General features: G+C 49.0%; 2 protein-coding genes across 5 annotated transcripts; both read right to left on the reverse strand.

Annotated features, from left to right (window-relative positions):
- Positions 1-378: 378 nt before the first annotated feature.
- On the reverse strand, positions 379-3,754 carry LOC131517028 (granzyme H-like). Of its 4 annotated transcripts, none has more exons than XM_058738690.1 (5): positions 3,410-3,747; positions 2,180-2,366; positions 1,539-1,674; positions 1,078-1,335; positions 379-649 (listed from the first exon to the last, which is right to left on the reverse strand). In XM_058738690.1, exons 1-5 carry the CDS (start codon positions 3,462-3,464, stop codon positions 494-496), a joined length of 792 nt encoding a protein of 263 aa, XP_058594673.1. In that variant the 5' UTR covers positions 3,465-3,747; the 3' UTR covers positions 379-493. The 4 variants fall into 4 exon arrangements, with proteins under 4 accessions (XP_058594673.1, XP_058594675.1, XP_058594674.1 ...); XM_058738692.1 differs by having other exon boundaries at positions 2,180-2,340; positions 3,410-3,737; XM_058738691.1 differs by having other exon boundaries at positions 2,180-2,327; positions 3,410-3,735.
- A 1,500-nt stretch (positions 3,755-5,254) lies between these two features.
- On the reverse strand, positions 5,255-8,295 carry LOC131517029 (mast cell protease 1A-like). The gene is made up of 5 exons (XM_058738695.1): positions 8,108-8,295; positions 6,821-6,971; positions 6,441-6,576; positions 5,983-6,246; positions 5,255-5,625 (listed from the first exon to the last, which is right to left on the reverse strand). The coding sequence occupies exons 1-5, from the start codon at positions 8,160-8,162 to the stop codon at positions 5,353-5,355; spliced, it is 879 nt and encodes a 292-aa protein (XP_058594678.1). The 5' UTR covers positions 8,163-8,295; the 3' UTR covers positions 5,255-5,352.
- Between the last annotated feature and the right edge of the window lie 5,574 nt (positions 8,296-13,869).

The following is a 13,869-nucleotide window of genomic DNA, read 5'->3' on the forward strand; positions in this document are numbered from 1 at the left end:
CCCCGGAAACAGGAAATGGAATGCTTGTGGCATGGTCCCCTGGAGTTATTCCCTTTCTACTGACCAAATTGTGGGGTTGGTGATGGTGGTTGGCTTAGAGAAGTTATGGCATTTTTATGGCCCAGAAAAGATAATTTTTGGGGAGAGAGGATTGTCCTTTTATAACAGAGTTTAGGCTGAACCCTTGCAGAGGGCTAAGCCCCAAAGAGGTGTTATTGAGAAACTGATGAGAAACTATGCAGCAAAGGGTTTAGGGAGGACCGAGGGCTGGGGGAGAAAGGAGAAAGCAAAACCTGGAAGTGACAGCAGAAAACTTCCTGGGGCAGTGTTGCTGCATATTGAAAGTGGTTCAGTGAATAAATAAGACCACAGCCATACTCGCTCTAGAGATCTATTTATTATGACCCTGCAATGCCCACTCCCATCCCCCGAGCCCCAAGGGGTTCTTGCCTCTGCCCCAGAAAAGGTGGCCAAGCACAGAGGACAGTTAGCCTCACGCCTGCTGAGAGAAGTGCTTCATTATTCTCTTTATCCAGGGCAGGAAGTGTGAGACCTTGTCGAAGACCCCTGGAGGTGTCCCATTCCCGTTTCCATAAGAGAAAGTCCCTTGGGCCACGTTGTTACACACGAGGGGTCCCCCAGAGTCCCCCTGTGGGCAGAGAGAGGAAGGACTGGGCTGGTGACCGCACTCCTGGTGGTCCTGCCCTCCCCACTGCCCTGAGGCTGGGGGTCTGTGTCAGGGGGCTGCATGGGAGATTGGGCCCTGGGCAGACCTTGTCCCCTCTCTCAGTCCCTGCACTCCATCCAGGTACTGACTGTTCTTTCCAGCACCACCCAGGCCAAACATTTCTCTCCAAACCTCAGGGAAACATGGGTGACAAGGCTGCTGTGAGGAGACTAAGCCTTCTTCCCCCAACAGGGGACCACTGGAAGGGGTGGGGAACTGAAGACTGGATTTGTAGACCCAGCTGCCCAGGCTCTCAGGCTGAGGCATGAAGGCACAGCCACTCCCATACCCCGGACCTCCCTAGGTTCCTCAGCCCTGGGGCCTGTCTAGGTAGATGCTGGAAGCCTGACCTTGTAGCTGGTCTTCATCTTCTTCGGGTCTCCTACACAGATCTGGGTGGCCCCCATGTAATAGCCACGGAAGCGGGATCTGCACTCCCGATCCTCCTGCACGATCAGCTCTACCTCCTGCAGAGTGGTTGCTAGAGTGCCCATGGCCATGCGTCCCCAGCCGGCCACACTGCACACCTGTCCCGGCCTCACCCGGTCCTTGCCTTTGGGCAGGCCCAGGGGCCTCACAGCTGCAGTCAGCTTGGCCTTTTTCACCAGCTGATGGAAAGAAGCAAGAGGGGCCAGCTCAGTCAGTGGTCTCTGGGCCCAGGTACTCTATGCGGCTGCCCTGTCTTCCTTCTCCCCTGAGCCACTGAGACTGGTCAGGTGGCCAGGCCAGGTATGAAGGAGGGGACAGGTCCCAGTGGGAGAGGAGACAATGTGGACCCAGGAGAGCGAGGGCAGTGGGGAGGTCTCCTTACCTGCAGTAACATGATGTCGTTGGAGTAGTTCTTTGGATTATAGTCTGGGTGGGGGATGGCTCTTCTCACGGGGATGATCTGCTGGGTCTTCTCCTGCTTCTTGATGTTGTGGGCCCCCAGGGTGACGTTGATGGAGCTGTGCGGAGAGCAGAGTGGGCAAGGGAGTGTGGGGTCACAGGACACAGCTCTGCCCAGGAACCAGGAAGGTCAGGTGACAACCGGGGTGGGCAGAACTGGAGCCGAGGGGCACATAGAGGTGACAGATGGGTCCTGGATTCTCTTTTTTTCAATGACACTGAGGGTAGGAGCTCTGGGAGCTCTCTTTTGCTCTCAAGCAATATCATGAAATTACTGTGAGTTTGCATTTTGGTGCTAGGGCATGCTTCTGTCCTCCACTGCTGCTTTATTTGCCTGGTGTGGTCCATCTCTTCTCCACTGTGCCACTTACTCTCACATCTGATCCACCGACTCCAAAGCTCACCTGTCCTATGTGTCAGCCTTTCTCTGCCCCAGCCACATTCTCAGCTGGCTCCTTTGATGAGCTCTCATAGGCTTGAGTGACCAGGAGCCTCGGATGGCCCCCTGGGCTGCAGCCCTGGGGGGGAAGGGCAGGGGTCCCCCTAGGGGTCTTTGCCCCTCACCTTCCCAAGCAGTGAGCAGCCGTCAGAACAAAGTCCTCGTTCACAAGGGCACCGCCGCACCTCTTCTTGCTGTTCCCGACGAGAAACTGAACAAATACCATGTAGGGCCGAGAGTGGGGCTTGGCCTCATGGCCCCCGATGATCTCCTCTGAAAGAAAAGGCTGGTGGATGGGGTGACTGGGGGCAGCTGTGGTCAGGAGGGAAAGAGTAAGAAGGCGGTGACTGATGGTCTCAGGTTCTCCTTGTAGCCGGAGGACCTTTCCTGAACCTCATGCCTCAGCACCCCCCTGAGAAGGGACAGTGCTTGTTCTTCACATCCTATTTCAGACAAGTGTGTGTGGGAGGTAAGATCTACCTTCAAGATGGTAGAATCTCAGAGGATCGTGGACAGGACTCCCCTGATGCCTTCTTTCTCAGTGAGTCCCCCCGGGCCCGTCTGAGCCTCTGCTAACATCCTGATGGGTGCCATTTTCTAATAAGCTACCTATGGCCTTATGGAGTTGGATTCTCTGATATCCTCATGTTCCAGGGCCTCGCACATCCTAAGGTGTCAGTAGACGTTTTTAAGTTGCATGAACGAACGGCTTTCAATTAGCAGTTGGCTGAGGTTGGATGGAGAGATAGGGCTGGTGGGATTCAAGGCCGCAGGCATCAGGGAGGGCATCGGCAAAGACAGTGGAGCAGCCGAGGGCCTAGGAAGGCAGGGGTGGGTGGCGCTGACAATGGGTTACACGGGCCTGGGACTGAGGTTGGGGTACAGTCATCTAGCTGCTGCTGAGATCACCCTCTGTGGGCAGGATGGAGCAGGTGGAGAGCACTGAGAAATTTAATTGGCTTTTAAAGCTGAGTCCAGGGACAACACCCTCTACTGCAGCTGGTTGGTCTGAGCTTACCTTTCCTGGGTTGGAGCAAGCAATTTCAATGCCTGTCTTTTGTAGTTTCATATCTCCTACCAAATGTCTTTCTACAAACAATGCACTTTCCAAGCCATAAAAGAGAGGCTAAACCCTACCAAACCTTCTAAGGAGTACCCTTCCTGCTGGCCATCCTTGTTGAGTGTGTCTGTCGAGCATCAGACCTGTCAGTCTTGGTTTGAGATAGGAGCCGGGGCTCAGAAAATTCCTGGGCTCAAAGGAGGACAATCCAGGGCCGCACTGGGCAGAAGGGTCAGGACTTACAGGGGGCTTTGTGGGATGGGCTCAGGCCTCTGGAATGGGGCTGGTCACTCACCTGTCCTGGTCTCAAGGGGCAGCAGAAAGGCCAGCAAAAGCAGAAGTGGTTGCATCTTCCCTGAAGTTCTGCCCAGGTCAGAGCAGCCTGTCTTTCTTCCTTCCAGAGGCGAAGCCCCGAGGGGAATGAAGGACAGGTGGCTCACTGACCGTCTAGGCCTCCTCCACTTGTGTTCCTGTAGAGCTGGGCGTCGTCATACAAAGTGGTTTTCTTGGGCTGGGTGACAACGGTACTGCCTCCACACTTGCACTCCCACTGTTGAGTCACGAGGTGAACGTGAGAAGAAAGAACAAGAAAGTGACGGCTGGGACTGCAGCCCGCAGAAGGGCTGGTACCTCAGAAGCCACTCGGTGACTGAATCGAGACAAGAATGTCTTTATTTCTCGGCTCTTGGCTCTTTTTCCTTTCTGAGGAAACCGTGAATAATTACTGAGCTAGCTGGGTGCGGGGACATGAGAGGCATGGCTCCTGAGCTTGAGATGCTGATGGTCACCAGGGGCAGACCAAGAATCTGTGCTGAGTGTACCTTTCCCCTCAGTCTAAGCACACTCATCAATTGCAGACATTCAGCAAACCGCTTCTTTTCAGGCTGCCTTCACTTAGGTGGGGGTTTTCTTTTATTTTTTTAGTTATTGTTTGCTTAAATGTTTATTTCTTTTGAGAGGGAGAGAGAATGAGTGGAGGAGGGGCAGAGAGTAAAGGGGAGAGAGAAAGAGAGGGAGAGAGAGAGAGAGAGAGAGAGAGAGAGAATGAGAGAGAAAGATCCAGGCAGGCTCTGGGCTGTCAGCAAGGATCAGGACTATGAGATCCTGACCTGAGCCGAAATCAAGGGTCAGATGCTTAACCACCTGAGCCACCCAGGTGCCCCTGAGGTGGGTGGTTTTAATTTTTTTTTATGTTTATTTATTTTTGATGGAGAGAGACAGAGCCTGAGTGAGGAAGGGGCAGATAGAGAGGGAGGGAGACACAATCTCCACAGCAGGCTGTCAGCACAGAGCCTGATGTGGGGCTCAAACTCATGAGCAATGTTATCGTGACCTGAGCCCAAGTCACCCACTTAACTGACTGAGCACCCAGGAGCCCCTAAGGTGGGTGTTTTTAAAATGAGATTACTTTTCTGAATACATTCTTATATAAGAGACTTAGTGATGGTTGAAAAATGGGAGAAAAAATTTACTCGATAAGCTGTAAGCTATAGGACACCTTTGAAATAATAGGATACCTTTGAAACACAACTTTTTATTATAATAAGTTTCCTTTGGAGGCACACTCACACGTACACACACACACACACACACACACGCACGCATGCACACACACACGCGAATCTGTGTGAGGTGGGAAGAGGCTGGATTAGACCAAGATGGAAGAGCACCTGAAGGTCATTCAAGCCCATGGAAGATAGGTTGCAGCACACCAGAGGGTGCGACCATGGCAAGGCTGTGACAGGCACTTGGGCTAGGCTGGGAGTACCGAAGGGTCCTCTTGAAACTTCTCAGACTCCAAGCTGCCACCTGATTTGGGGAGGGAGCGCTGCATGGGGAGAGCTACAGCTCTCCAGAATCTTCTCGCCCATTTCTCTTAGGGTGGAGAAGTGGCCCCCTATCTCAGAGCTTCTGAGGTGGTCCTCCTTCCAAATGGATTCCTTTATGTTGCCATATTGAGGTAGGATGGGGTGGGAGTGTAGGTGTGGGGGGAGGTAGAGGGCAATATGGATGAGACAGAAGGGTGCTCTAGAAGAGGGTCATTTTTCCTGGGACAGTGTCTCCCTTTTCCCGATGGAGCTAACAGTCAGCCTGGCAGGGGGCTGTGACGCTGGGAGGTGTATTTGGAAGGAGCTGGGTCTCAGTGCAGCAAAACTTTTTATTCTAGAGAATGTGAACCAATGGTCGCCGTAACGAATGAATGTTGTTTTGGTGAATAAGGGAGGAATCTAATTTCCACTAGAGATGGAAGTTTATTAGGTCCCTGGCGGCCTCCTCTCCACCCCCTTTGCTCAGTGCAGTTCTGGCCTCTGCCCCAGAGAAGGTGGATGGATTGATCCTGGAGGCGTCTGAGTCTGGTCCTGGTGGGCTGAAGTGTCTCATTATTTTTTCTATCCAGTGCATATAGCCTGAAATCCTGGTGTAGACAAGTGGAGGTGTCCCACAGTGTTTGACACAGGAGACAATGCCCTGGGCCACGTCGTTGCACACAAGGGGGCCTCCGGAGTCTCCCTGTGGGCAGAGGGAGGAAAGGCTGAGCCAACCCTTCTTTGGTCCTGCCTCCCTGCTGTCCCTGGGGATAGGTGGTCTCTGTTAGGGGGCTGTGGGTGAGATCAGGGCCAGGGTAGGCCTGTGGCCTCACCTGGTCCTGGGGTTCCAGCCTGGTCCTTACACTCCCTTCCCTCTTCTCCCTCAGAAAACCTCTGCCCATAAGGAGCTGTGGGACAGTCTCTCACCCCTGCTACAGACACAGGGCCAGAGATGGGTTTGGATGGAAAGGCTGAAGACAGGGATATGGCTAGTTCTCACTGCCTCTTCTCAAAGTGTGGCTGTCCCAGGGCTGGGCATGGACAGTACTGGGGATCTCACCTGAAGGGCAGACTTCCTCCTTCTTGGGTTCCCCACACACATCTGGGTGGCAGGGTTATACAGGTGATTGTAGTGTGACATGCATTGCTCATCCTTCTGGATTTCAAGCTCTACCTCATGCAGTTTCTCTGCCCCGGAGGAGCTGTCCATTCTGAATTGTCCCCAGCCGGCCACACTGCACACCATCCCTGGCCTCACCCACACATTCCTTTTGGGCAGCCTGATGGGCCTCACGTTGGCATCCAGGCGGGCCTTTCTTGACAGCTGAGTGCCGGAGGAAAGGTATTGTAATCTACCGATAGTCACAAAGAGCCCGGGGACAGTCATGGCATTGCCATCTTCACAGCCCCGGGTCAAGTGGAAGGTCATACTGGGAAGGAGGGAGAAGAATGAGGTCCCAGGGAATGCAAAGCCCCCAGGAATAAAGTGCACAAGAACCAGTGGAGCGAGGGCCCTACCTGCAGTAACATGATGTCATTGAGGAAGGTTTCAGAAGTGTAGCCTGAGGGGCGGATGATTTCTCTCACGGGGATGATCTGCTGGGTCCTCTCCTTCCTCTTGATGTTGTGGGCCCCCAGCGTCACAGTCATGAGGCTGCACACAGAGCAGGGTGGGGGGTGGGGTGACAGGAGGTACAGTCTCAAAGCCGTGGAGGGAACAGGACAGCTCGGGGCAGGGCAGGACTGGAATTGGAGAGGAATTATAGGCAATGGGGCCCTGGGGCTGAGCATCTCTGTGCCCTCTGCTTCTTGGCAGCCCAGGCTGGGCGGGAGTTAACCTCACAGTTAACACTTGAGAGGTGTCACAGAAGGGCGGGGTTCCAGGCGTCCCTTCTTACCTTCCCCAGCAGTGAGCTGCTGTTAGCACAAAGTCCTCACGTACAAGGAAACCCCCGCACTGTTTCCAGGTTTTGTCTGGTTTGTAGATCCGGAGAAATGCCATGTAGGGACGAGAATGAGGGTTGGCTTCATGGCCCCCGATTATTTTCCCTGAAAGAAAAATTCTGCCCTGCCTGCTGTGCTCATGAAGCTGAAGGCTGGATGCAGAGAAACTGCGGCAGGTGGGAGTCGGGGTGGTGGAGAGCACAGTCCCTAGTAGCCAGCAGCAACCCAGAAGGCTTCCTTGGGCAGCCTTCCTGGCTTGCTACATGAGCCGTGAGACTCACATCTTCCCTCTGACAAAGAGCAGAGGAGCCCTTGTTCCTTATTTCCTGCTGCAGACACATAGGGTGGCAGACAGAATTTGCATTTGGAGCAAGCAGTGAAATCCCCATGGATCCTGGAAAATCCTTTCCCTGAATGTACCTAGGTCCTCTCTCCCCTTTTGTTTCTCAGACCTTAATGAACTGCTCCATGTTTGTCATATTCGGAACGTGAGCTCAAAATGCTCATGTTGTATTGTGGGTTGCGTTTGATTTTTGCCAGAGCCCTGCACGTAGTAGGTGCTCAGTAAATGTCTTGGCCGCCTGAAACAATGGTTCTCGATGAGCCTCTCAATGAGGGCTGGTCATGGTTCTAAGTAGCAGGGAATACGGGGCCTGCCAAAGCCATTGTGCCCATTGTGACTGACAAATTACCAGAGAGAACTTGAAACAAAAATGGTCCAACGTAAGTGTTATGGGGACCAGGACACCACCAACTGTGAGATCAGCTGGGTCCTCGACTTCTTTTGTGGACAGCATAAGAATGCCAAAGCTTGGAGAAATGAGTGAAGGTTGAGGGTAGATTTTAACACCTTGGGTTAGAAAGTTAGTGGGCGTTACTTTGACTACAGAAGCCGGTCCCCTTCTCCAAGCTGCCCTTTCCTGAGACATTACTCATTTCTCATTCCTACCTTCCAACCTTCTTTCAGATGCCTTTGTAAAAGAACCCAATTTCCAGATGACTAGGTTAGGACCTGGGAAGGGGATGGTACCCACGGGCCCTCCTGGGGATCAGCCCCCTGCCCTGCCATTCCTGCTGAGGGTTCATCCCACTTCAGATCTGCCCATCTCTGAGTGAGGTGGGCAGATCTGATGCGGGATGAACACTCAGCAGGGCTTGGATGTGCCTGAGTGTAGCATGTAGGCAGGGCTGAGCCATGGTGGGATGGGGCTGGGCCTCTGCTGGTGGAGACAGTCACTCACCCGCTTCAGCCTTGGAGGCCAGAAGAAAGGTCAGCAAGAGCAGGAGTGGCTGCATCTTCTCAAGAAGGCTGCCCAGGTCGGAGCTGCTGGTGCCTCGTCCTAGTGTCCTCTCCCTGGTGTTCTTCTCTGGTGTTGTGATATTTATCACATAAGGCTCCTCCCTCTGAGTGCCTCCTACTGCTGTCTGATCAAGTCCTGGACTGAGTGAAATAATTTATCAGTCACCATATTGATATCTGTAGCTCTTGACCACACCAGCTGAAAACAGGAACCACAGGCTAGAGATGGGGTGGTTAAAAATGTCCCATCAGAGAGCAGCAAGTCCCTGAGCTGCAGAAATCTGAGCTTCATGATGATAGATCCAAGATGTTTCCTCTTCCTTGGCTCTCTTTAGCCTGTCAGGACGATCTTTTACGGAGGCCCCTTTCGAGTGAGACTCAGGGGTATTGGGGGTGAGATTCCTTGCTTCTGTTGGAGGAGACAAAATCATTGGTGATCTGATAAGGATGGTAAAGGCCATGGCAAGAGAGATGGACAGAATGAATGGTGTGGGAGTCATGTTGAAGAGGGCTTGGTCCAGTTACTAAAGAACTGAGTGGTTTAAAACAACAGCAGTGACACCACCACCACGACCACAAACACCACCACCATTTATTTTTCCCATGAATCTGCAAGTTGCTCAGGGTTTAGTGTGGAGAGCTCCCCTTTGCTCCCCTTGGTGTCAGGAGAGGCTTGAAGGTTGGAGGCTGGGATCACCTGAAGGCTCAGTCACCAGTGCCCAGTGGTTGGTACTGGTTGTCTACTGGCATGTCAGCTCCTCTCCATGAGGTCTTCTCATGTAGTCTTTGCATGGGCTTGTTTAGTCTTCCTTGCAACGTGGTGATTGGCTTTCCCAGAGGGAGGATGTCCCCCAGATCAAGCCAGGCAGAAACTGTGTTCTTTCTTTACCAGACTTCGAAGTCATACGGCATCCATTCTACCAAATTCAGCTTCTTGGGGCAATCAAAAGCCTCCACCCATTTAAAAAGGAAGGGGCATATAGAACCCACTTCTGAGGGGGAGGAGTGTTTCAGTCATGTCAGAAGAGCCTGCGGGATGGGAGACAGACATACAATGTCAGTCATAGTAAAGGACAATCTGCCACATGACTTTAGGGGCAGGTGGAGTTGATCAGAGGACTTGAAACCACTGATTGGTTTCAGGTTATAAGTCGAGGTTATAGCCTTTGGACAGATTGGGGCCTGCTCTGTCGAAACCAAGTGTATTGAGGATGGAAGAGGGTTGGGTCTCTGAAACGAATTCCTGATAGTGTGTGAAGTGGCAATGAGTGCCAGGGAGCTAGAACAGGATCCTCACACCACTGTCCGGAGAGCTATATTCTCATATCCTTGTAGTATTTGCTCAGTGAGTTCTTCTGATGGTCTCCCCATAATGGATAACAAGAAGGGAGTAATGGAATTGAAAATATTGTTGCTTCTAAACATGTTGATCCCAGTTCTCTTGAGAAGCAATAAAGTCAACAGTGACTCTGGCTGGTGGGGAGCCAGAGTGAACCAAAAGACGGCTTTCAAGCCCCTGCGAGGTGGGGAAGGTGGCCACATCAGGCTTCCTATGCGGACACCCTCCCCCTTATCCCACATGGGCTTGGACGCCCTGCACTGGGCAGTCCAGCTTGGGATGGCAGAATAAACGTGAGGTGAGGAGGGCAGCCCAGCTCGGGAAGTAGACGCCTAAGTGCGGTGAGGGGGATATTCACATCAGGGACTGGCCTAGTAGGTGGTATCAGAGCTCAAGGAGGCAGACAGGGGCCTCCACTGAGGGGGCAGTCTGGTGCAATTCATCAGAGCAGTTGGGTATAGTGAGGTTTGCATTGGCATGAAGGGGCTGCCTTTAAAAGGGAAATAGTATACGCCAAGGGCAAGGCTTTTTTTTTTTTTTTTTAAATTTGTGTAGCAAGATGTATATTTTTTTGTCTATAATTTTACTTTCATCTTATCTGTGCCTGTATATTTAAAATGTATCTCTTGTAAATAGTACAAAATTCGGTCTGGCATTTCTTAGCTAGACTAACAATCTCTGCCCTTTAATTAGAGTATTCAATCTCTCTTTATGTTTAATGGAGCTGCTGATAGGGTTGGTTGAAGAATATCTTATTGATAGTGATTTGTATTGGTGTGACTTAGTCTTTGTTTTTTTGTCCTTCTTTTTCTGCCCTCTTTTGTTGTGTCCCATTTTGTCCTCTTTGTTGGCTTTTATTTATACCTGTGTATTTTATCTTATTTACTCTAGGATTACAATACGACTCCTCACGTATCACAGTCTCTACTTTGAATTGATGTTATGCCACTGCACATAAGAACCTTGTAACGATGTCTCTCCGTTTAACTGCCCTCCCACCATTTGAGTTATTTTTGTCATACATTTTACAATATGCCATAATTCCTAAAGCATTCTTGCCTAAAGTAATCAATAATCTTTAAAAGAAATTTACATAAAAGCTTTTATATTAAGTCACATTTCACACTTTTATTTCTCTTTTTCCCTTCCTGCTTTCAATGGGATCATTTCCCTTTAGCCTAAAGAACTTCTTTCAGTGCTCTTTGCAAAGCAGTTCTGATGGCAACAGTTCTCTTATCATTGTTTTCCTGAAAATGTCTTCATTTGGCCTTTACTTTATTTTTTAAAAATTCTTAAAATTTAATCTATTTTTTAAATTTACATCCAAGTTAGTTGGCGTGTAGTGCAACAATGATTTCAGGAGTAGACTCTCTAATGCACATTACCCATTTAGTCCCTCTCCCCTCCCACAACCCCTCTAGCAACCCTCTGTTTGTTTTCCATATTTAAGACTCATGTTTTTTCTCACTCCCTGTTTTTATATTATTTTTGCTTCCCTTCCCTTATGTTCATCTGTTTTGTGTCTTAAAGTCCTCATATGAGTGAAGTCATATGATGTTCGTCTTTCTCTGACTGACTACTTTCGCTTAGCATAATACCCTCTAGTTCCATCCGTGTAGTTGCAAATGGCAAGATTTCATTCTTTTTGATTGCCGAGTAACACTCCGTTGTGTATATGTACCACATCTTCTTTATCCATTCCTCTGTTGGTGAACATTTCGGCTCCTTCCACACCTTGGCTATTGTTGATAGTGCTGCTATAAACATTGGGATGCATGTGCCTCTTTGAAACAACATACCTGTATCCCTTGGATAAATACCTAGTAGTGCAATTGCTGGGTTGTAGGGTGGTTCTGTATTTAACTTTTTGAGCAATCTCCATACTGTTTTCCAGAGTGGCCGCACCAGCTTGCATTCCCACCAGCAGTGCAAAAGAGATCCTCTTTCTCCACATCCTCGCCAACGTCTGTCGTTGCCTGAGTTGTTAATGTTAGTCATTCTGACAGGTGTGAGGTGATATCTCATTGTGGTTTTGATTTGTATTTCCCTGATGATGAGTGATGTTGAGCATTTTTTTCATGTGTCGGTTGGCCGTCTGGATGTCTTCTTTGGAGAAGTGTCTATTCATGTCTTTTGCCCATTTCTTCACTGGATTGTTTGTTTTTGTTTCATTGATTGTTTGTTTCACTGGATTGGTGTTGAGTTTGATAAGTTCTTCATAGGTATTGGATACTGACCCTTTATCTGATATGTCATTTGCAAATATCTTCTCCCATTCTGTCGGTTGCCTTTTAGTTTTGCTGATTGTTTCCTTCACTGTGCAGAAGCTTTTTATTTTGATGAGGTCCCAATAGTTCATTTTTGCTTTTGTTTCCCTTGCCCCCAGAGACGTGTTGAGTAAGAAGTTGCTGTGGCCAAGGTCAGAGAGGTTTTTGCCTGCATTCTCCTCGAGGATTTTGATGGCTTCCTGTCTTACATTGAGGTCTTTCATCCACTTTGAGTTCATTTTTGTGTCTGGTGTAAGAAAGTGGTCCAGGTTCATTCTTCTGCATGTCGCTGTCCAGTTTTCCCAGCACCACTTGCTGAAGAGACTGTCTTTATTCCATTGGGTATTCTTTCCTGCTCTGTCAAAGATGAGTTGGCCATACGTTTGTGGGTCCATTTCTGGGATCTCTATTCTGTTCCATCGATCTGAATGTCGGTTCTTGTGCCAGTACCATACTGTCTTGATAATTACAGCTTCGGAATACAGCTTGAAGCCCAGGACTGTGAAGCCTCCCACTTTGGTTTTCTTTTTCAAGATTGCTTTGGCTATTCGGGGTCTTTTCTGGTTCCATACAAAGTTTAGGATTGTTTGTTCTAGCTCTGTAAAGAATGCTGGTGTTATTTTGATAGGGATTGCATTGAATATGTAGATTGCTTTGGGTAGTATCGACATTTTAACAATATTTGTTCTTCCTATCCAGGAGCATGGAATCTTTTTCCATTTCTTTGTGTCTTCTTCAATTTCTTTCATAAGCTTTCTGTAGTTTTCAGTGTATAGATTTTTCACCTCTTTGGTTAGATTTATTCCTAGATACTTCATGGTTTTTGGTGCAGTTGTAATTGGGATGGATTCCTTGATTTCTCTTTCTGTTGCTTCATTGTTGGTGTATAAGAATGCAAGCGATCTCTGTGCATTGGTTTTATTTCCTGCGACTTTGCTGAACTCATGGATCAGTTCTAGCAGTTTTTTGGTGGAATCTTTAGGGTTTTCCATATAGAGTACCATGTCATCTTCAAAGAGTAAAAGTTTGACCTCCTCCTGGCCGATTTGGGTGCCTTTTATTTCTTTGTGTTGTCTGATTGCTGAGGCTAAGCCTTCCAATAGTATGTTGAATAACAGTCATTTTGCCTGTACTTTTAACAATATTTTCACTGGATCTAGAATTCCAGGTTGAATTCTAGAAATACATTGCCTATTTCTTTTTTTCCCCTTCAACTGTTTAAAAAATAGTATTTGACTGTCTTCTGACTTCTATTATTATCTGGAAGAAGCTCATTGTTATGCTTCTTGTTTCCTGTAAAGTAATGTATCTTCTTTTCCCCTCTACTTTCATTTTTTGATCTTTATCAGATACCAATTTGACTATTAGGTGCTTAGATGTGGCTTTCCTTGTCCTACCTGAGACTCACTGAAGTTCCTGACTCTGGGGATGAGAAATGCCATCCAGCAATAGGCCTGTGATGAAAAGGAACCCATGGCTGCCCTTCTCTCGTGGTGAAATATGTTGGTTGGTCAAAAGCAGTGTCGTGTGCGATACAGATTGGTAATAAAGCTGTAAGTTCTCTAAGTCCACAAAGTGTGGTAATGGAAGGCCAAGCCATCCCAATGCCCGTCCCTGAAACAAATGAGCAAGATTTGGCATTCCTCAGGCCTATCCCCCACCAGAAACTGGCTTTGCATTTCTCTCTCCAGTCACACTGGGGCCTGACTCTTCTGGTGGGTGTGTGGGGAAAGAAGGACAGTGAAAGGAGATCTTGGGGACGAGGGGCACTTCCTTGAGGTCTTTACAGAGTTAATTTATTTTGTTTTATTTCTTAATTTTCATCACAGAGATTTTTAAGCAAGGGAAGAATTGTTTCCTCTGAGTTGGGGGTTGAGGGATATTTCCCCAGACAAAGGAGATTTGAAGGAATTGGCACGTTAAGGTGCTCACCTACCTGCATCCGAATGTGCCCATGAATAGACTGCAGCTTTACCAAGGCAGATGTTTTGAATACTTGTCAAGGAATGGCTGCCACAGGAGCCTACAGGCTTTTTCTCCAGGGAGGTGTCTGAGCAGAAGCTCATCTTTTGTTCAGGGTCGCTGATAATTCATCAC

The sequence above is a fragment of the Neofelis nebulosa genome, chromosome 7 (genome assembly GCF_028018385.1).
Source record: "Neofelis nebulosa isolate mNeoNeb1 chromosome 7, mNeoNeb1.pri, whole genome shotgun sequence".
NCBI lineage: Eukaryota > Metazoa > Chordata > Mammalia > Carnivora > Felidae > Neofelis > Neofelis nebulosa.